Below are 22,836 nucleotides of genomic sequence, written 5' to 3'. Positions count from 1 at the left end.
AAGAATTGAATTTTTTTGTCAATTTTTCTATGACAAAAAGTGCTTTAATGTTGGAATAGGTGTCTTCCCCTACTTATATCGGGCTGTCAATTTTTTTCTACACTGTTGGGTGTATTTTGTGTAAGAATTTGCAATAAAATGGTCTGCCTAATGAAAAATTGAATTTTTTTATAATTTTATCATTATTTTGAATGATAAAATAAGTTTATCACAATGATTTAAATGTCTTTATATTAGAAAGTTGACCGTGTATTGCTAGTATTTAATAAAATTGCAATTAAAATGCAAGATAGAGTTTTTAGAGAAAAAAAATTTAGAATTCTGAATTTATAATCGAAAATGTCAAATTTTACAAAACTGCTCCTTACCTAAAATAAATTGAATTCAATTTTACTTTAGGGTAAAGGTTTTAAACTGAACCTCTCACTATCTGAAGCAGACAACCTTTTTTATCTTTTTAGTGTTTTTCTCCTCTCATCAATCTCATGACCTTTAACTTTCACATTTTTCTACAATTCTCTTTCTTAAATTACAATTTCCTCGACCTTGAAATACTATTTTACTTTAGAGAGACCTGATAAACCAAGGAATTCTCATCAAGAATTTTATCGATCAACCGACAAATTTTCTTTTTTACAGATTGCAGCATAAAAGAAATTTTTCAGGCGAAAGAAAATCAGATAAGAATTAAAAACAAAAATTTAAAACAAAAAAACTAAAAAGTGTAACAACATTTTTCAAATATTTACTGTAAATATTATTTTGGTAATAGAAAAAATATTATGCAACAGTCGAATTTCGTAAAAAAAAAATGCCAATATTTATACTGAACAATCAAGTGAAATGATTGTGATTAACTGCAAAAACAACTTAATAATCTGGCTTCATCATAAAATGTACACTTCAAATGACAGTTATTACATCGAACATGGCACATCATAAAAAAAAGCTAACGAGAAAACAAAACAGGAAATCTCCCAACATTTTTATCACACATAAAATATCGATTTAAATATGCAGATTAAATCAAGACCAATGTGCATTTTATTGAAATTTATATATGAATTTGTATACTACATGCCACGCATGAAAAACAAGAATAAATGTATATATATATATTTTACATCAATTATTTTACTGTCAACTCTCTTGCAAAATATTATAACCATTTTTGAACAACGAACTTCATATGCAAAAAAGTGGATAAAAAATTTTGAAATTAAAATTTTTTAAAACATCGCCTTGAAAATTCTAGAAAAATTATGCAGAAAGAGAGAGAGAGAGAGAGAGAGAGAGTTCCCTACAAAAAAGGGCACTTTTTTGATAGCACAATTTTATTTTCCAACCTACAATGGACCAAAGTAGACAAAATTCAAAAAAAAAAATTTTTTTAAATTAAAAAACCCTGTTTCACTTTTTTCAATAATTATTTTTTGGGTTAACATTTGTCGAAATTGTCATGAAACTTTTTGGGATTTTTGTAAAGTAAAATTTTTATTTTTCGTATTAAAAAATGAATCATTTCTTTAAAAAGAAAATTGAAAATTCCGAAAGTTATCTACGTTGAAAATCGATAAAAATCCTAATAAAATGGTAATTTATTATTTTTATTTTTTAAAACCCGATCACTGGCAAAATTTACACGACCGACGATAAACTCGATTATAAACGAACATGTTTAAACATGCCAAATTCCGTTTTACGATTGACGAGAGATTCGAATAAATTTTCTGTAATTTAAGAGGTGGCCACCCTTTGTTTGTAACTCAATGTAAACATAATGCTCGAAATGTACCTGCTTACTGCCTGGAATCAAGTCCTTTATTGAGAAACCTATTCAAACCTAAAGTAATTACTTTTCCAATGGAATATATTAGCTAAGAAAATTAAGGCCCTTTTACAAAACAATGCAACCTCGAAATCATTTATTTAACCTCTATTTTATTTATTTATTCAGTTATACTTTAATTATTATTTTATTTAGTTATATTTAATTAATAATAAATAAATAATATTTTTAAATAACTTTCAATTATTTTTACAAGTTTAAAAAAAAATATTTATCACAGTTTTTATTAAAATTATATGCGTACATTTTGCATTTCAATGTTACTACGTGCTTACATGTAATTTTGATATAATTTTTAGTAAAATTATAAATGCTTTTATTAAAAAAAAAAAGAAACAAACAAATTCCAAATTAATTAATAACTTGGTTTTAAAAATATAAAAACAAAATGTTTACTATCATAACGTTACGAAATTTTTGTTGCAGATTTCGAGAAGTACTGGAATTGTTTCACATTTTGTGAATCTAAAAATAGTGGTACCAGAAGCAACTATCTTAGGGAGTGGTGAGCACCACGTCGACGTAGGATCTATTATAAATCTCGTATGCATAATAGAAAAGGTAAATGAAAATAATTTATTTCTATTGATTTAGTTGTTACAAATAAATTTAATTTCGTTCCAATAAAAATTTTATTTGTAATAAATAAAATTTCTATTTATTGGAAATATGAAATTTATTTGCAACAAATAAAAATTTTATTTATGCTACATAAATTGTATATTTGCAAGAAATAAAATTTTCATTTGTACTAAATAAATAGGTTTTTATCTCTTAAATAAATATAATAATTTAAATTTTATTTGTTTAAAAAAAAAATTCTCTCTTGGATATAATTAGTTCAGGAAAAGTTAAATTTAAAATAATTTGCAATAAACAATTGTAATACTTGACTTTTACACACTAATTTTCATGTTTTATTTCTCTTTCTGCATAAAATGCAAACGTATTTTTTATAAATACAAATTTTTCTCTAAAACTAACAAAACATCAATTTATTAAAAAGTTAAAAAAAAAAAACATTTTCATTTTCTCATCTCACATAAAAACACATATATATGTGTGTGTGGTTTTTAATTTACATTTGCAATGGTTGTTTGTACAAACAAAAAAACAAAAAAGTAAAATGAAGTCGTAAATATGACTAGTATAATATGCAACACGCAATTTTAAGATTTTAACAAGTATTATTAAAAAGTAGAACAACTAAAATTTATTTTACATTCCTGCACGTAAAGATTCACTTCAATATGGATTTTCTTTAGTCTTTTTCAAAACTAAAAAACATTTGCATTGTGAAAACAAACAAAAAATACTCTAATTCCTTTCTTTTAACTGTAATAATATTTGTTTTAAGAGAATAATAGTATTCGAACGTTTTTGCCCAATTAAATTAAATCTTGTGAAAAAAGGAGCGTTGCTGAACCAATAAATAGGTTTGACAAAAACCGTGAAACTGCACGTTTCCCTTCCAACAAGATCGATTACATCCCTCCGACAACTACAAGACGTGTGACTTTTGTGAACGAAGAAAACCGTTTGTTACCGTCCATTTTTCAATCTGAACTTCACTCCACCTTACAATTGTAAGCCAATGATATATCTATTCCTATTTTCAGTATAGAATCAACTCAAAAAAAAATAAAATAAAATTACATTTGACATTTCTTTTCATTTCTAAACAAAATTTCATTATGCGAAAGAAAATGTTTGACACCTTTCTTTTTGCTATAAAGGAAAAATTAACAAAAAAAAAACACTAAAGAGAAAAGATGAATTGTTTTCTTACACAACGACGACCTTATTAAACTAAATTACAAAATTTATCCAATTCTGACACCCCTGTGGAATCCGATTCTAAATGAAATTATTTCACCCCTACAGACACAGTCTCTAATATATTTTACGGGATTTTATTTTCCATTTTCCTTCCTCCTTCTATTTAAACCTATATCGTTAAAAAGACACTTATTTTTCTCACACTTTTGCCCAGAAACCCGACAAAAAGTACAAAAAAAAAAAATAATAATAAAAACGAGAAATAAGAGACAAATACCTAAATCTTTCATGTCCTAACTCCTATTTGCGAAGTTGTTTAAAAGAGATTTTGGTTTGAAATTGAGAATTCTTACTGTTGGATTCTTCAGTAAATAATTCCCATTTATTGCGCTTACTATACTATTTGCCATCTAAGTTTACTTACTAAGTTTAATGGAATTACCGATGGATATCTATACGAGCTCATTCAGACCAAAATCATTGTTGAATTTGTCAGAATAAGAGATCTCAGAGAGAATAGTGTTGACCTAACTTTTTTTTTCTATGCACTTGAAAAGTTTTTGAATTGATTTTTATTTTAATTAAAAAAAACAATCACGGTCAACATAAACGACAAAATGATATCTATTATTGTACAGATATATCATTTTCAATATTTTTCGAAAATTTTCTTTTAAAATTTTTTTTTCTGTATATTTTTTTGGTAAAATAAAATAAATAAAAAAGGCAAAAAAAAATTGTCTCGGAGAAAATTAAGTAATATTTTTATAAGCATGAAAAAGGAAATATAAAAAAAACGCGTTTTAAGTAGAAGAGGTCGTTTTTAGTCAGACGACGTCTCTTATCATAATAAACAGTGTCTAACTTTGTTTTAATTTTATTAACTTATAAACAATAAATAGAAAAGGGCTAACAAAAAAAAAACGACTCACCGTTCGATGAATCCTTCCTCGGAGCAATGACAACTTTGTCCCTTCCTGTTCCTTAATGGACTACTTCCGAAAAATCTCTGCTTGTCCTTTAGTTTGTTATTTGTGCCAGGCCTGAAAAATAAAAAATTTATTAAACAACGAATAATAATAAAAACAGAATGATAATATAATTATTAAAAATAACAAAACAAAATTTAGTTATATTGGAAAAATTTTTTAAACTTGAAACAAATATGAAAAATAGTTATTATATAGATAAATTGTATTAGGGAAAGCATAGAGAAACCCTTTTTTTTAGTCAATTCAAATGAAGCCATATAGTTAAAATAAAAAAAGATGTCATTTATGCGTGTATAAAAATTTCAATCAACTTGATTGAATTTTATCATCAATCACTGTTCTTTAAGTCTCTTGATAACTTTTTCTAACCCTTTTTATTGAACGAAACCTTATAAGAAACAAAAATCTCTGTATCTAAGTGAATAAAGTTGAAACAAATTGATATATAAGCTGCGTGTTAATGTAAACGTAAAATGTGTGTACCTGTCAGCATGTCGATATATAAACCATAATCTCTCTCTCTCTCTCTCTCTCTCTCTACTAACCCCCCTTTCCTTTCAACCCTCTCTCTAGTGGCGTCGAATTGCTAATCTTCGCTAAACTCACTGGGCGGAAATCCTGTTAAGTGGATGTCGCGACGATGGGCCAAGGGCAAAGAGAGGAATCAAATTTCCCTATCGTCGCAAAAACTTGAGTGGAAGTTACGTGAACCTTACGCTTTGCCTTAAGGGAATTGATCTTTTGACATTTAAATCTTCTCTATATATTTTTTTTTTTTACTTTTAAAATAAACTGTAATATGATATTTATTTATTATTTTAACGTAATTTATTTCCCTTTCCAAATATAATATTCACAATAGCAAATAACATTAACAGATAATTTTATTTTATTTTTTAAAAATAAATATAATAAAATAATAATATAATATCAAATATATTGCTCATATTTGGATAAATTTTCTATATTGACTTATTGACACACACACGATGTTAAAAAGTAAATAGACTAAAAAAAATTAAACCGAGATCTGTATTCATTACACGGGCGGAGACATTTTTTTTAATTAATTAAAATATATTTTATAAGACTTATATTTAGTATTTATTTTGTAATTAAACACACTAAAAAAATTAATTTGATTCAAATACTTGATTAATTGACTATTATCAAATAAATATTTACTTGAACCAAATAATTTTTATTTGAATTAAATAAATTGTATTTGAACCAATAATTTTTGTACTTAAAACAAATACCATTTAATTGACTTAAATAATATTTATTTGATACAAATAAATATTTCTTTGATAATAATCAAGTAACCGATTATTTAAATCAAATAAATTTTTCATATAGTGGCTACTGTCAGCAGTCAGCGCTGTACTAACATGTTAAATCTTTAACCGGTCGGTAATATAGAAGACTATAAAAAAAAATTCATTTCCAAATTTGAAAAAAATAAGTGTGGCATCGAGACTAAACCTAAAGTAATCGTATAACTAGACTTCGGAGTAAAACGTTGTCACGTCGAAATTACAATTATTCAAAATGCGTGAACATATTTAAATAAACCCTAAAATGAATATTTTAATATATAAATTTTATTACCTTGCATATGGAAATATCGAAATATAACCTAATTTAAAGGATAAAATTCTCAAAACATGTGCTTCAATATTGTAACTTTATTACAACATCCTATTAAAAATCTTTCTCGTTTAAGATGCGAAATTAACACAGGAAAATTCTCAGAAAGTGAACCCATAAGATCTATGTTTTACATTTTGATTGGCTAATAAAAACTTTCATATTTCTCGTTCCCTTTCAGTATATATACCTATAATATAACAAACTTTATAGTAACATAAAACCAAGACTATCAATCGACTTTCGAATATATATAGTATTTGAAATTTTGTCGACTTTGCAACTTATTTTTCCTGCTTTTAATATAAAGTTCGTCTTTTTTTTTTATTTTGTAAAACTAAGTCACAAAAACTTTAATTTCATAAAAATATTTTCTAAAAAGATAATGGTAGAAAAAAATATAGTAAAAAAAAAAAAATATATAATAGTAGAAATATATTGAAAATATTATCTAATAAAAAATATTCACGTTAAATTAATTCTTCCGCTATCAGATAATGAATGCATGTACATAAACTTTCGAATTTAATAAATTGACCTTTAAAAAAAAATCATTAACTCTCACCTCTTTTAAATATCCATAAAAATTAATGAAATATGTTATTTGAATATCCACAAATTACGGGCAGTTTCTTGTTAAAGAGCGAAACAAAATTTACGAGTTTAATTATCACTCACTATCGCAATTTTGTTAAAATTCATTTTAAAAATGCTATATCTGTGAAACAACTTAATTTAAAAATTAAATTTAAATTAAACATATATTTAAAAAATCTAAATTTTAATAATTTTTTTAATATTTTCTTTTTATTTCATTTTTAAATATTTCAATTTTGCGCGATTATTCTTTATGACACTTTTTATAATAGTAAAATTTAATCGATGTATTAAATTTGTCTTTATCAAAAGTGTTAGAACATTGTAAAAATGTCAATATTTATGCTAAAATATAATAAAAAAAAAAAAAATGTCCACTGAATTATTTGAGATTAAATATAGAACAATGTACACATAATAATAATTTATAGTTCATAAATAATCCATAATAAAATGAATGAGGCACAACGAAATTTCCGTCCCGTATTTTAACCGCATCTTTATTGCTTTACAACCTGCTGAGCAGATCGATGCATTGTTCAAGATAAACACGATGCCAATATGGTTTCTAAAATAATAATTGAAAATACCATTTTTGAGGTCTATATGTGTGTAGAGATATTTCAAAAATGTCAAAAAGAAAATAGAACAAAGAAAAATATTATATATATATTAAACGAAAATCGAGAAAATGAAAGTACATTATTATAGGTATATCAGAGAGAAGAAAATTAATCTGCTATTATTATAGTAATAACATAATAATATTGTCACATGATAATAAAGTATACAAAACATTGTAAAATGATCTCATTATTAAGGGGTTCTTTTATGTCGCTACTGTATCAATTTTGTTTTTTAACGATTAAAAAAAGCCAACAGGTAAATTTCAAGATAAAATTTATGCAGACCGTATACAATTAATGTTCATTATTTTTAAGAGACAGAGGAAATTTTTTTTTTGACATTATTTTTCCACGAAGCTCACAAATATTTTTATGGCTTCTAAATTACGATTTTAAAGATACATAGAGACCGTTTTCACCGTATGGTTAAATTTAATCCTCCGAGAGGTGGAGATATTCTGCTTCTGCGCAGAATATATCTACTGCCTTTAACCTCTCGGAGGATTAAATTTTATCCACACTGCGAAAACGGCTTCATAAATGTATAAAAATAAATAAATCAGAAATTCTCTTATATAAACCAAAGAGAATTCCGATAACAAAAGAAATTTCCAAAAGTCAAACACAAAAATAAATAAAAACATCTTTTTATACCGTATACATATTGTTAGATGATCATTTCTTTCTCCCTTTAAAATAAAAGATGCAATCCTTTTAACGCGGTTAAATATTTTAGCGAATGGACGCAAAGAATGAGAAAGTGGGTGGAACAATTTTAAAATTGTAAAATGCGCCTTTGAAAGTATATATATATACATATAACAACTGTTGGTGAGGTTCATTGAAGAATAATAAGCACCCACTATATACACATAATACCCTTGGGAATATGCTCTCAACGATATAGTAATGGATGAAATTTTAATTTCAGAGTCCAACGCCACCGCAGTACGTGTTCTGGTATCACAATAGCAGAATGATAAACTATGACACAACGCGTGGAAGCGTTGTTGTATTAACCGAATCAGGACCAACCCAAAGCAAGCTAACCATTCGCCAAGCGATCGAATCGGATACGGGCAATTACACGTGCAGTGCATCTAACACTAAGCCTGCATCGATCTATGTCTTCGTTACAGAAGGCAAGTCACTATTCTCATCTAGTTATATACTAATACCACCACCACCACCACCACTACTACTACTCTGTGTTCCAAATTTGACACAATCACTGTCATTACAAACCCATACAATGCACCAAACTCACTCGAACAACTTTGGGACTATGCCACAGACAGTCTTATCCCGTTTCACGCAATCTGAGACAATTCATCAGAACTTACAACTGAAATCTCCTAATAGTTCACATTACAAAAGCGACATATCGCCCTATAACTTGACAATATATTCCATTTAAACTTTCCCCACCATAACCTAAAAGTATGTAACAATATCCAAAGTATTCTTATTTATTCTCTATTAAATTCTAATTTTTCTAAAATCATTTTATTTAGCAACACTTTTTAAATTTCACCGCCATTATTTACAGTTTTGTGTTACATGGTTGGTACTATTATGTAGGGTTGCCACGCTTTTACTGTAAACTAAATCTAATAATAATTTATCAATATCAGTGATTTTTTACTTATTAATTTAATTATTGAATAATCTAATAATAATAAATAAGTAACCGATTAGTTGAATCAAATAAATTTTTCATACAGTGTCTACTGTCCCCAAGCAGCACGGTATATTCCCTGAATATCCGTTGAAAACCACAGTGGAATATTCTCATGATCTTCTAGGAAAATCAAAATGTCCGCATCATGGGAATATTCAATAGTGACATTCAGGCTATATTCTAGTGGCATTGAGGGAATATTCCTCGGTGACATTCATGGAATATTCCAGTGACATTAAGCGGAGATTCAGGTGATATTGTGGAAATATTCCAGTGATATTGAGGAAATATTCCTCGGTTACATTGAATTTTTTTTTTTTAAATGTGTTTTTAATCTTCCTGCTTATTCAAATAACAATTTATAACATATTTCTATTATTTCAACACTTAAAAAAAAATTCAATATAACCGTGGAATATTCCCTCAATATCACTGGAATATTCCTTTAATATTACCCTCAATGTCACTGGAATATACCCTGAATGTTACTGTGGAATATTCCCATGATGCGGACATTTTGATTTTCCAGGAAGATCATGGGAATATTACACGGTGGTATTCAAGGGATATTCCGTGCTGCTTGGGTCAACAGTCAGCGCTGTACTAACATTTTAAATTTTTAACCGGTCGGTAATATAGAAAACTATAAAAAAAAATTAATTTCCAAATTTGAAAAAAATAAGTGTGGCATCAAGATTAAATCTAAAGTAATCGATTAACTAACTCCTTAGACCTCGGTGTAAGACGTTGTCACGTCAAAAAATACAACTAAATTTTTTGTAATAAAATTTCAATAAATTAAAAAATTTACCTTAATAACGAATTCTCAGCTTCAAGAAGATTCTTTCAAACTAAATAGCCCTCGGAGATCCCTACTTTCAAGTTAAATTTCCATTCAGAAAATGTGAAAAATAACCATAAAAATAGACCGAGTTCTAAAAAGTCTGAATATGTAGAATTCTGTGCCCTTCTTTTTTTCGCCCTTATTTTTGAAGTACGTGACACCATAAGCCATCAAGGATAGAATCTGCAAAAAGAAAAATTAAAATACTGTTAGCGCTGTACTAAAATGTAGTTTGTAGTTGTAAATCTAGTAATTTTTATATAGTAATATAAAAATAATTTACTCTTAAAAAAAAGCGGATGTATATTAAATAAAAAATATATCGATAAAAAAATGAACATTTTTCATATATATGAAAATTTCACAACGTGTTATAGTTGATCGATGAATTTAACTTGATAAGTTCACCCTCCTCTCCTAATTATACCTTACGGCATGTTACATCAGCGGTTGAGTATATATAGTTGGAAAATAAACTGAATAGCATGAGGTGTGAAGGGAAAGAAAATTTGAGATATAGGTAATGGTAAAACGATTATCCACTTATGTATCTGTTATCCTCGCATGTGATATAATATATAAAAGAGGGTTGTAAACTCAATGGGCAAAAATTGGAAAATTCACTCTCTAAATCTGATAAAGAATTAGTAAGAAATTACTAATAATTTTTTATTACAACTGATTTTTTAAATCTATATTAATTATTTTAAAGAATTAGTAAACAAAATAAATTAATTTAATATTAGTAAAATTTGTTTATCAAAATCAGCCACTTATATACAAACATTACTGGATTTAAAAAAAAAAATTCAAACCGGCGTATACAATTTAGAGGACAATTTTTACACTTTCAAAATGAATGCAACAAATGATGGTACTTTAAAACTTCATTATTATCATGAAAATATACATCATTCATGTGTTCTTAATCCATTTATATTTAGGATAGAAATTGCTGTACATTCATTATTATGAAAACAAGACTTTCACGACATCCATCTCACTTTCGTTCTGAATTTCAAACAGGAGATTTTCTATACATGATACTCGGAAAGTACTCACGTAAACGAAATAAATCTCTTAAATTTTTTTTTAATTCCAAAAATATTTTCCTAACTTGTCAACTGATTTTTATTTTTATACTTTTCACCGGTTAATAAATATATTCGAAAAATTTGAATCAATAGGTAAAGTTGATCGAAAAATAATAAAAAAAAAAAATAATATTAAGAATTTTATTACAGTTATTAATTTTATATTTGTTTTCTATTTTCTTTTATCAAAAACAAATATATAACCAAAAGTCAATTTGTTTTAAACTAATTGGCTGTATACAACCAATCAATGTTCCATTTTTAATTCACTTATTTTCACAATTCAATGAGTTTCATTTTAATTGACATTTTTACAAAGTTCACCAGTAAAATCCATAAATTTTTAACATTCACGCATAAGTGGAAATTTACATTAATAATTTTCATTTTGATTTTATTTTTTTATTTATAGAGAATAATTTTTGTGAAACAAAATAATAATAAAAATAAATATAAAGAAGAAAAGAAAGAATATTTTATAAAATAAAAAAAATTAGTTCTCGTTGTATAATTGTAATTTAGAGAGAGATGGGATGTCAGAATGATTTCTTTTTTGTATGAATTTTACGTTTATGAATAGTAAATTCTGCAAAAGACAATGGACATAATACAAAAGCATCGTAAGTGGTATTCTAGAGAGAATAAAAATGGAAATTTTTGATGATGCTTTATATAGATATATAAAGCACTCACCATTTTTTTTTTTTTTTTAAATAACACACCTCAAAACTATTCAGTATAGTCACGGACGTATTTCATCGGACATTTGAAGTGAAATAGCTATACCGATTAGGTCAGACGTGATAAAAGTAAAAAACCATCATTCAACCCTATATTGAAAATCAATAATTTTATATTTATTTCAGTTTTTGAAACTATTATAACACTTTTTTTTCCCCATTAAATATATGTTTTAAAAAATAAAAATCAAATCAAGTTCAGGATTGCATGTCAAAGATATTATCAAAAAAACGACTATAAAAAGTAATTTCTATTTCAATCTTAGGATATAGAAAAAATTTAATCCAAAAGTTTCTATTTCCTTTGGGAGAAATTGCAGAGTATTGTAATATTTTATTAAATAATATTTAAATAAATAAACAAATTTTAATAATTATTTTCTTTTCTATTTTCAGGTGACAAAATGGCAGCGATTCTTCGACGGAAAACGTCGGGATCTTATAGAACAAGAGAAAGTTTGGTGCTAACACTAATATTATTCAGCGCCCTTTTAGTGCGATAAACGTTTCATTAAAAATGTCCATAATTATTTATTTTATGTGATAGATAGAAACATTTCACAACTATACTATCGGTTTTTTTCACATCGAGGTTAATAGCAATTGGTCTGAGAATTTTGCAAAAATTAAAAAAAAAAACAAAAAGATATTATCAAAAAAAAGAAAATGAATATCTGGAGTCATTATTCATCACCTAAATTGTGTAAATATTGTTAATCGTAAATATTTGGTGGACGATGGATGCCTATCGAGATGAGATTTGGCTTAATGATAAATAAAAATAAGTAATTCAAATAACAAAATCTATCCGTTTGTAAATTTAATCCTTTTCGAGTTTACAATTATTTTTCCATAATTTTGAAATAATTTCAAATTTTAGTTTTCCAAATGAAGCAAAGTAACATCATTAAATTATCAAATACGTGCGAAAAAAAAATTTGATTCGAATAATCGGTTACTTTATTATCAAATAAATATTTACTTAAACCAAATAATTGAATTAAATAAACTGTATTTGAACTAATAATTTCTCTATTTGAAACATATACAATTTAATTAATTATTTTTAATATAAATAAATATTTGATAATAGTCAAATTATTTGAATCAAATAAATTTTTTGCAGTAGTGAAAAAAAAATGAATGGGAAAATAAAACTTATGCTTTTTGTTTTGGCAACCTTTCTTTCGTTTTAATACTAAATCATCAAAAGTCGCAGGAAGAAGAAACGACAAACTATCTCAAAAAATGCATTAAAAAAAAAGAAAAAGAGAAATCTTTTCCATGCAATATTATATGAGTTCAAATATATAAATTTCACGATTCGTTGCCGAATACCTGACCAAAAAACAAATTCCCATTTTATATCGAGACATTTCTGCTACATTTGCAAAATAAAAAAAGAAAAGCGATAATTTTTTTTTATAAAAAAACTAAATCAATTTTTGTAAATAATAATCATTATACATACAATTAAATTCAAATTACATTAAAAAACAGAAGAAAGAAAAGTATCGCATAAAATGTAAAAGAAAAGTGAATTTTCAACCTACTTTAAAAATAATAAACAAGAATTGAAAAAAATGTGTCCTTGTGAAAAATGACTGATCCCAAAAGTGAAATAAATTTAGAATCACAAAAGTTTCATTTTAACAATATAATAATTGTTATACATCAAGCAAGCAATTTCCTGAGGACAGAAATGAAATATTGATTTTGCATTTCGCGTAAAGCCAGAGCTCACTCGAATGTATCCTTCGCCGGATATAATGACACGGATATGAGAGAGAGAAAGCGCCTTCTCTCTCTCTCTCTCTCTCTCTCTCTCTCTTTCTTGAAATTAGACCCGATTTACGGAAACGAAAAGTGTAGCAACGTCTCATGTATGTGGACTCATGTCAGTCTCAATATGCTATATCCTCAGTTATCATTTTATCTACGTTATATTTCCTGATCGAAATCGTTCGAGACCCAGTTCAATCGTTTGAGTCTTCGGAGAGAAAGAGAGAACCACTATTCTCATTATATAAATCCGTATCATCTCTTCCGCGGTTTTATTCTACGTGAAACTAATATAACTTATCAAGAGTGCTGTCTTTAATGCTCTTTTCTATGCCGATTAATTTTTTTCCCCCATTCTTTTTAAATTCAATTATAAACCTTTTTAGTACTAAAAAATTTTATTCAAAAATGAAAATGAAATAAAATTTCACTTTAAGCTGTAAATAAACTGAAAAAATTAAGCTGCTGGATTAATTAACTGTTAAAAATTATATTTGTGTGATTATTGTTTAATTGAAATTAAATAAATTAATTTTCTTCTTTTTAATTAAATAAATATTTATTCAAAAAAATATTTATTGAAACCAAATAAATACTTATTTGACAATAAACAATTAATCCAGCATTTAATTCAATTAATTATTTTTTTATATATAATAATAATTATTTTTATAATTAATAATTTATAATTGTAACAATTAAAAATTGAATTATTCTATAAATATTTGAATATTACAAATTGCACTGCGGAAACTCCGAAGACCCAAATATTGTACTAAACATAGAAATAATTTAATGTCATATACGAATAGCGAGCCACTAAATGCATATCGATTGTGTTTAAAAATAAAAATCAACTACTTTCCAAAAATATATTATCCAAATCGAAATTCAAGTAAATGAAATTTTAAACATTTTTATAAATTACAAGGAAAATTTGAATATTATTATTATGAGAAATTAAACATCAATAATCAATGCAACTTAATATAAAATTTTAAAAAAAAAATCTAATTTTTAACAATTGAGATTGATTTTTAATGAAAAAATTATTTTAAGTAAATTATCATCTATGACAATCATCTATGTTGATATTAGTTTTAAATTACTATATATTTTACTTTACCATAAGGGACAAATAAAAATTCAATCTTGTAAAATTCATACTAATTGTAAATAAAATTTTTATTTGCTTTTAAAAAGCTTGAAAATATTTTTAAGAATTTTACATATAAATAAAAATTATTGTTTGTCCCAAAAATTAAATAATTAAATCGAAATATTAATGAGTTACATATTAATTAAAAATGTTTAAATTAATAAAAATATTAAAGACTTTTACAATTGAATATAAATATTTAATGTTTTTTAATTATTAAATTATTAAATTGAAGCAAATGTGATATTGTACGAAAAGAAAAAATTTTCCTTTTTGATAAAAATTTTGACACTCAGTGTAATGATAATTTCTGCTCATTATACGTTATGTGTATTATCTCATTTAAAAAATTTCCCCCCTTTTTTTGCCCTAAGAGATGACTTCGATACTGCTATTTTACATAATCTTATGTAAATGACTAACTTTTAGCTACCTATGCATAAACCTAAAATTATGGCACACTTCGAAGATAATCGAAAGAATAATAATCAGGGTAAATCTAAAATTTTCATATATATAACTTATTTTTAGTCACAGAATCATTATTGGACAATAATCAGAAATATGTTCATTAATTGGAAAATTTTGTATGAATTTCACGAATTTTACTTTAATTGTTTTTAATTTACAAAATACTAAGTTCACTTTTATATTGAGAATATTAAATTATTAAAGAATCATACGATTCGTAAATTGAACAAAAATTTTAATATCAGTTTATCTTTTAAATAAAATATCATTCTATTTAAAGGAAAAGTTATCAAAGATATCTTATATTAAAACATGAAAATTAGATTGAAATAAAATTCAATGCATATTTATTCTCATATTTGTAATTCAACTTTTTGCATCTTGTTTAAATTATTAACAACTCTGTGCACTGATTTAATCATCCTCTAATTTATCATATATATCCAATCAAATTATATTTATAAATAAAATAACATTCCTAAATTTAATTCTCTCAAATATGACACGAATGTAAATTTAAAGAAATAAATTTGTAAAATCACTTCTAAAATTATAGGATTCGAAATTTTATAAATACATAAAATAAAATCTTGAAAAAGAATATTTTATGTGATATTCCATTATTTCTATCAAACTTTTAAGTCCATTAAGAATTTTTATGTTATTAAAAAAGTGAATGCGAGTAATCTGAAATTGAAATCTCGTTTTTATAGAAATTTAATAATGCACGATCGATAAGCATTTTAAAAAAGATGGCTAAGAAAAAAAAAATTTTTTCTAAGAATTAGAATAATCACAAAATTTTACGTCTCTCATTATTATAAAAAAAGCATCGTTTAATGATCGATTAATTATTATTGTTGTAAATAACACCAGTTTGAAAGAGTGTGATCAGTCCTGTTTAGAACGTCTGTATGGTGTTCCTTGCCAGTCAATCCAAGAAAATAATATTTCATTTATGTAAAATTTTTTAAATTAAGAAAAATCTATACACAAATGCAAAATGAAATTCCTCAAATTCTCAAGTTTCTTTGCATTTTTCTTCTTTTGTTTTCTATTTTTAAACTTTTTTTCCCCTTTTCTTATTGAATAAATATGTAATTTAAAAGAAAAGAGAAATATTCGAGAAAAACTCATAAAATTCAGAATCTTTTGTATTTATAAAAGTTTAACGAATTTTATTTATAAAGATATCACTGAAATATTACACAGACACAAAGTTAAAAACAAATTAAAATATATTGAAAACTTTTTAAATATTCATTTGAAACCTGAGTGCTTGAGGACTTCGAGAATTGATTTATCGAGTGATTAAATAAACTGTACGTAATGAATTTTATGACTTACGAGGAAAAGTCGTTCGTAATTAATTAGAATAAAATTAATCAATATCTAAAATGCGTGAAGTCAATTTCAAATAGAAAGAAATTACTGTAAACTTTGAATTTGTTTGCATTTATAAGTGAAAAGTCAGTTCCTATATTTCAATCACTTCATAAAATTTACTTATAAAACGAGAGCTTGTAAATTAAAATATGCCCGAGAAGAGATTATAATTTTATAATTAACATACATTTTCAACTGACAAACTCACTATATCTTCAATTCGAGAAAAATTTTGCATAATTAAAAAATCCATTTCTCATTATATTTCAAAATTGAATCAGTTACGGATTTACTTTCACTCAAAAAAAAAAATTAATACGATAAATTATTAAAAATTATCCATAAAAAATTTTTTACAAATTATTAATGAATTAATTAACAAAGGATTATTAAATTTTTATTAAACAATTATAACATATAAATTTTATGAACCAATCAAATCTTATGAGAATTTATTACAGCAAAAAAAAGTCAATTACTAATTCAATTAAATCCAATAAAATGAAGGAACCGGAAGAAATTTAAATTATGCAAAATTTCAACTAATTCAGATGTAGAGAGTAAAAAAGTACTTTGTACATTATTAAACAATTTTAATAAATGAATTTCATTAACTCATATATATGCAAGCAAAGATCAAAGTATGTCACGCAAGCGCGAAATCATGAACTCACTTTCATTTTCTTTTTTTTTTACCAAGAACCAAATCGTATCATTTTTACGAGAAATTTTCTATTGCGTATAATATACTTGACGTTTTATTACTATTATGATTAAAAAGAAGAAAAAAAAACTACGATGTAATTATTGATCTAATTAAGATATTTTAATGAAATATATATGCACTAGACTAATCGAACTTTCAGTCTTTTGCATATACGGTCCATATAGACTATACGTAGGATCTGTTAAGATTAAAAAAAAAAAAACAATGAAAAAGAGTATATATTTAAATATATATACATATTATATGTATATATAAAACATTATGGAATCTTGAATTAATTCTAAAAGAATTAAAAGCGGTATTTGCGACTTAAAAATTTCTCAGTATATGTCTACGATCATGTATTATAGACACAATGATTCAATTCAATAAAAATCTATGAAATAAAACTTTTTTTTTGACTTATTTATCATTTCTATAGATGAATTAAAAATAATTAGAGCATAAAGTTATTCTAATAACAGAACTGCTTATTGTAAAATATTTTCCAATCATAAAATTCATATTTCTAAATGTTGAGGAAAAAAAAAAAAATTCAATATTACACTTTCTCAACATTCATTTATTCATAAAAAAAAAATTTTTTACCTTATTTTACACATATAATTATAAAGAAAAAATATTCTTATAAATTTAACATAATAGACTGCAAAGAGGTAAGAAATAACTATTAATGAAAATATTATCATTTATACAAGAAGTTTAATTATACATATTTATATAACTATATAATAATATTACAATTCGAAAAATCATGAAAAATATTCATATTATATAATTCGAGTAAATATATCTATTAACCTCTTTGCAGTCAAAGATTAACTTTCAATCAGATTCAGCAGCTCATTAAACATTCATTTCAATAGAAGGTTATCGAAAAATTAATAAAGAGACATATTTCTCATTTATATAATAATCTTGCGAAATTTTTCGATATTCTATATAAATGTTTTTATCAATATTTTTTCTCATTAAAAGGCTATTGCTTATTAATAACAAAAAATATATATCATATAATATAATATATTATAATATAATATAATAATATACAAAAAAAGGAATTTTTTTTTAATATACGTTAAATACATCGCATTTTTTTTTTTCATTTAAAAAATACGCTCTGCGCGTTTTATATAATGTGGCAATAATGATCGTTGAAATCATTCTTCCTTAAGATTAGAGAGACACTTTTTGAGCAATTCAGCATGTGCCTGTAAAAATATATCAATTAAAAATTTTATTTAAAAAATTTTAAATAAGAAAAATTAATTTTAAATTACCTTCGCGTGTTTGATTTCTAATTCTGTTAATTCGATGAGACTTTTTTTAAAGGCAGCAACTCTTCTAGTTTTAAAATCCGTTAATTCTACAAAAAAAAATAAAGATATATTAAATTGTTGAAAATTTTTTGCAATTGTTTTAACATACCTTCTTTTCCTTTTTCTGACATTTGTTCAAACTTTTCACAAGCTTCAGTTTGTGTTGTTTCAGCCTATTTAGAAAAAAGAAATGAAACTGAAATTAGTAAATTCGACAAACATGTATTAAATTTTCACGTGACAATAATATAATGGTTTTAATAACTAAATACGAAGTTAAAGACATTCAGACAATAGTTTAATTTAATAAAGCAGATATTTTTAATAAAAAGAAATAAGATATTTTAATATTTTGTTAAACAGATCATGCATTTATATATCCAACACCAACATTCGCAAAATATGTTTCCTGCTAGACATTAAGGAAAGAAATTTTTTAAATTCAATTTACAATATAGACATTACGCATAAGTGAAATGAACACACACCTCTGCGACCTCCAGTGCCTTGAGGAGCAAAAAAGAATTTAAGCACCCATTAGAAGATTGTGTAACGTACATGCAATTAGTAAATTATATACACAATCTGCGTGAATTTTAGTGCTTTTTTATTTTCATTTTTTATTGTATTAAATTTTTGTTGTCCAAAAAAAAAAAATAATAATTGGTAAACTTTCTATTAATTGCATGAATGTTTGATTTTAAATAATTACTTTAAAAGAAATATATTAAAATATTTCTATATGTAAATTATGTATGTAAATTTAATGATTTAGCAACAATTAATTAATATGTTAAACTTACGGCATGGACGTCTTTATTTTTAGCACGAGCTTTATCCAAAGCCCTATTTGCCGTTTCGTAGGCATGTAACGCTTTCAATCGTCTAAATAATAATCTTTTCGCAGCAGCTGAATCTCTCATATAGTAACGTAAAGTATCAGACAATTTCAAATCTTCATCGGAAGCAACACGACCATCGACTTTCTAACAAAAGAAAAACAAATAAAAATAAGTATTTAATTTTTTATTAATGAGATCAAATTAATTAAATTTCAAATAAAAATTGTCTCAATTAGAATTAATTCTTACCCTTATTTTTTCAAAAGTTTCTGCAACTTTCGTTAAAAACCTTTCAAGTTTTCCCGAATCTGACGTGGCCAATTGAAGAAGATTTGTCGAAATTTTTATGTAAGAATCGGCAACATCTTTGTGCTTCATTGTTTGTCGATCAGCACGACTCGTTGCTTCTTTCAAATTATTATTATATTGATGAAGAAATGTCATTTCCTGATCGAAAAAATCATTAACATCTTTTACAGTTGCAGACAAATAATATTCATCTGTTGTTTTCGATAATGATTTTACTAATCCACCAAACATTTCCATTTTATTTTTACCTGAAAAATAGAATTTAACATTAAAATTTTTTTATTATTATTTTCTCACAACATTGTTAAATTAGTATTTTTTTGTTTTAGTAATTTAATTTTTTTTAATAATTACACAAATTATTAAATTAATAATTAAATTATTTAATTTAAAAACTATATAAGTCTACTATTATTAGTTTAATTTATGAAAAAATTAAATTACTAAAATAAATTAATTAAAATAGCATTAATTTAACAAAGTTTTGTGAAAAATGAATTTTAAAAAATTTCTCAAAAATTTTCACCTCTGACGCAAAGATCTTGATCATATTCTAAAAATACTCTTAAATTGTTATTGTTTCGGAAAACGGGATGATGTGCCAGTCTTGTTAAAAACATTTCGTGCATCGCTACTGTTTTCTTGAATGTCGCTAAATATTCTCTAAATAATTTTGAATATTATACAAAAATACAATTTTTAGAAAAAAGCATATAAATTTGTGTCAAAAAAAATAAATAAATAACTTACGCCTCTAATTCTTGTTTCATTTTAGAGAATTCTTCTTTTGTCATACTTCCTTCGCCCTCACCGAGTTTTTGTAATTTTTCACGAGAAGCGTCAAAATCCGGTCTAGGCGGACATGGAGGAATCTTCAATGATAAAAAATTATATTATTACCTAGGTATTTAATAAAATACCTTATAAAGCAAAAAATTAAAAATGAATTCACTAAAATAAATAAATGTTTTAATTATTTACAATGTATCCTGCATATTCCTCGTTTTCCTCAAATCGATCATGAAGCCAGACGAATTCTTCATGTTGTCTAACAACTAAAAATTCTTCCTTTTGAAATTCGGGTAATGTTGTTTTTGTATGCACTGTAAATTTAACTTTATCCTTCTCGCTAAGGGCATCTGATATATCCACTTGCAATGACTTATCAGATAAATCAATTGGGTCTGATGTATTCGCCTACAAAAAACAAAAAAATTAATTAATTATAAATCTAGAAACAGTGTTTCATTTTTTTTCAAATTTACATCCTTTATATATTTTTTATCTAGCACAAAATATACATGACATGTATAAATTTTATCATAACTTATTCTAAAATATACTATCAACTAATTTTACATGTAAAAAGAGTTATCTGATAACATTTAAGTACTCAGAAAAATAATATTAATTACCTTTTTTGTAGGTCCATTGTTTAGGATATCATTAGTTTCACATATACCTTCCTGTAACATTTTTAATAATTTTAATATTAAACAATTTAAACTAAAAATTACTTGATTGTTCTCTACAGATTAAAATTTTTTAATTAATAATAAGCAAAAAAATAACCGGCTGTCAAATAATGATAACAGGTTCCACCTACCATCATGGCGTCAAATTGCGTCCGTCTGATACCGCAAAGCACTTGTCACGAAACAAATTGACACTGAGATTAAAAAAATACAACTTAAGAGAACTCAAACACAGAACACACTGTTTTCTTCTCAATTATTTCAACGTTTTATTAAAGTAAATGGCCTTGAAAATTATTATACTCCTTCATTGCAATGTGTGATTTTCTTTCCGTTTACGGGCTACGTGTCGAATTTTTTCAGTACGAAGTTTGCAAAGTTTACCAAACGTTACCAGGAATTTTACGTTTTACACCATTTTTATTATTACTTATTTGGGACGATCCACAACACTAAAAACCACTAAACGATTGTATAGTACAACTACGTGTAATAAAGTTGACTTGTGTTTTGAAGCCAACGCAGCTTTCGAAAATGCCCGCCAGTGTCGCAATAATTTTGCGCCACGGCAAAAAAATTAATTAATAAAAAAAATTTAATTAAAAAAATTGTTTAAAAAATAATTTTCATTGTTACATTAATCTGAAAATTATTTTAACCTAAAAATTACAATGCCCTACATCCTCTTTTTTGTACATGTATATACTTCTTTAAGCATTACAAATAAAATTATATTTTAACTTAAAAGTAAATTTTAAGAATAATAATTAACTTACATTACTGCTCTTTGATGTACAATTTTTTTCTGGAACTTCTGCTCTGCAATTATCCTCTTCTGTAAAGAAACACAAACACTTTTTTTACAGTTGAAAAACTACTTAAAGAAAATTCTTTTTAAATGAAAGCTATGATTTTTGATCGACAATATTCTAAATAACTGATTTTAAAAGATACAAAAAATGAAACTTTGAGTACTTTCGACAATGCAGGAGAAAATTGGCGCCAAGTAATTGCGCCAAAATTGCAAGTAAATGCAAATAGAAAATGTTCCCTAGTTAGGTTTCATCTACTTTCGGAATTATATGAACTTATAAATGTAACTTTATCATTGTGAAAACTAAAGAAAAAATATTCTATCACTTTGTTTACAAACACGATCAACAATTGGAAATTGGGGGGAAAGTGGTAGCCATGTTATTTGTCTTTCCCCTTGTTAAAGAAAAGAGAAAAAACTTCAAGATTACATTATACTACAGATTTTAATTTTAAATTCTAATTTCTAACTAGGAAACCATTACTGACCTCTAAATTGTACACCCACTCATAAATTAATTATCTATTTGCAATTATAACACTAATTAACACTTATTCTTCTTCACTATCACCGGCATTGTCGAAGTCCACCTGACGAATGTCGATAACAGCGCCTCTATCGTTCACACCATGAACTTAATCGATTATCGCACTGTCGATATATCGAAAATAATAATCGATTGTAAAAAATCAATAACAAT

The 22,836-nt window shown here is 25.2% G+C and overlaps 2 protein-coding genes and 1 long non-coding RNA gene across 5 annotated transcripts; 1 reads left to right on the top strand and 2 right to left on the bottom strand.

Annotated features, from left to right (window-relative positions):
• Positions 1–2,275: 2,275 nt before the first annotated feature.
• On the top strand, positions 2,276–13,128 carry LOC127291170 (zwei Ig domain protein zig-8-like; the record flags this gene model as incomplete). The annotated part of the gene is given in 3 exon segments (XM_051320101.1): positions 2,276–2,410; positions 8,425–8,635; positions 12,249–13,128. Coding segments are annotated over 3 exon segments (453 nt in total), but the record flags the coding sequence as incomplete, so codon positions are not given.
• LOC127291171 (uncharacterized) lies at positions 4,392–22,726 on the bottom strand. Its single transcript, XR_007844556.1, has 4 exons — positions 22,625–22,726; positions 22,099–22,157; positions 9,986–10,201; positions 4,392–4,671 (listed from the first exon to the last, which is right to left on the bottom strand). It is a non-coding gene; the product is annotated as an uncharacterized LOC127291171 (long non-coding RNA).
• LOC127291168 (sorting nexin-6) lies at positions 18,385–21,744 on the bottom strand. 3 transcript variants are annotated; one of them, XM_051320097.1, is made up of 11 exons: positions 21,454–21,744; positions 21,263–21,313; positions 20,829–21,044; positions 20,598–20,719; positions 20,374–20,510; positions 19,788–20,095; positions 19,500–19,682; positions 19,185–19,202; positions 18,806–18,869; positions 18,658–18,743; positions 18,385–18,588 (listed from the first exon to the last, which is right to left on the bottom strand). In XM_051320097.1, exons 1-11 carry the CDS (start codon positions 21,457–21,459, stop codon positions 18,538–18,540), a joined length of 1,242 nt encoding a protein of 413 aa, XP_051176054.1. In that variant the 5' UTR covers positions 21,460–21,744; the 3' UTR covers positions 18,385–18,537. The 3 variants fall into 3 exon arrangements, with proteins under 3 accessions (XP_051176054.1, XP_051176056.1, XP_051176053.1); XM_051320099.1 differs by lacking the exon at positions 19,185–19,202 and having other exon boundaries at positions 21,454–21,741; XM_051320096.1 differs by lacking the exon at positions 21,454–21,744 and having other exon boundaries at positions 21,263–21,322.
• Positions 22,727–22,836: the final 110 nt, after the last annotated feature.

Source organism: Leptopilina boulardi, unplaced genomic scaffold (genome assembly GCF_019393585.1).
Source record: "Leptopilina boulardi isolate dan_hultmark-lab unplaced genomic scaffold, ZJU_Lbou_2.1 LbouV2_126, whole genome shotgun sequence".
Classification (NCBI taxonomy): Eukaryota; Metazoa; Arthropoda; class Insecta; order Hymenoptera; family Figitidae; genus Leptopilina; species Leptopilina boulardi.
This window is presented reverse-complemented; position numbering and strand designations above follow the sequence as displayed.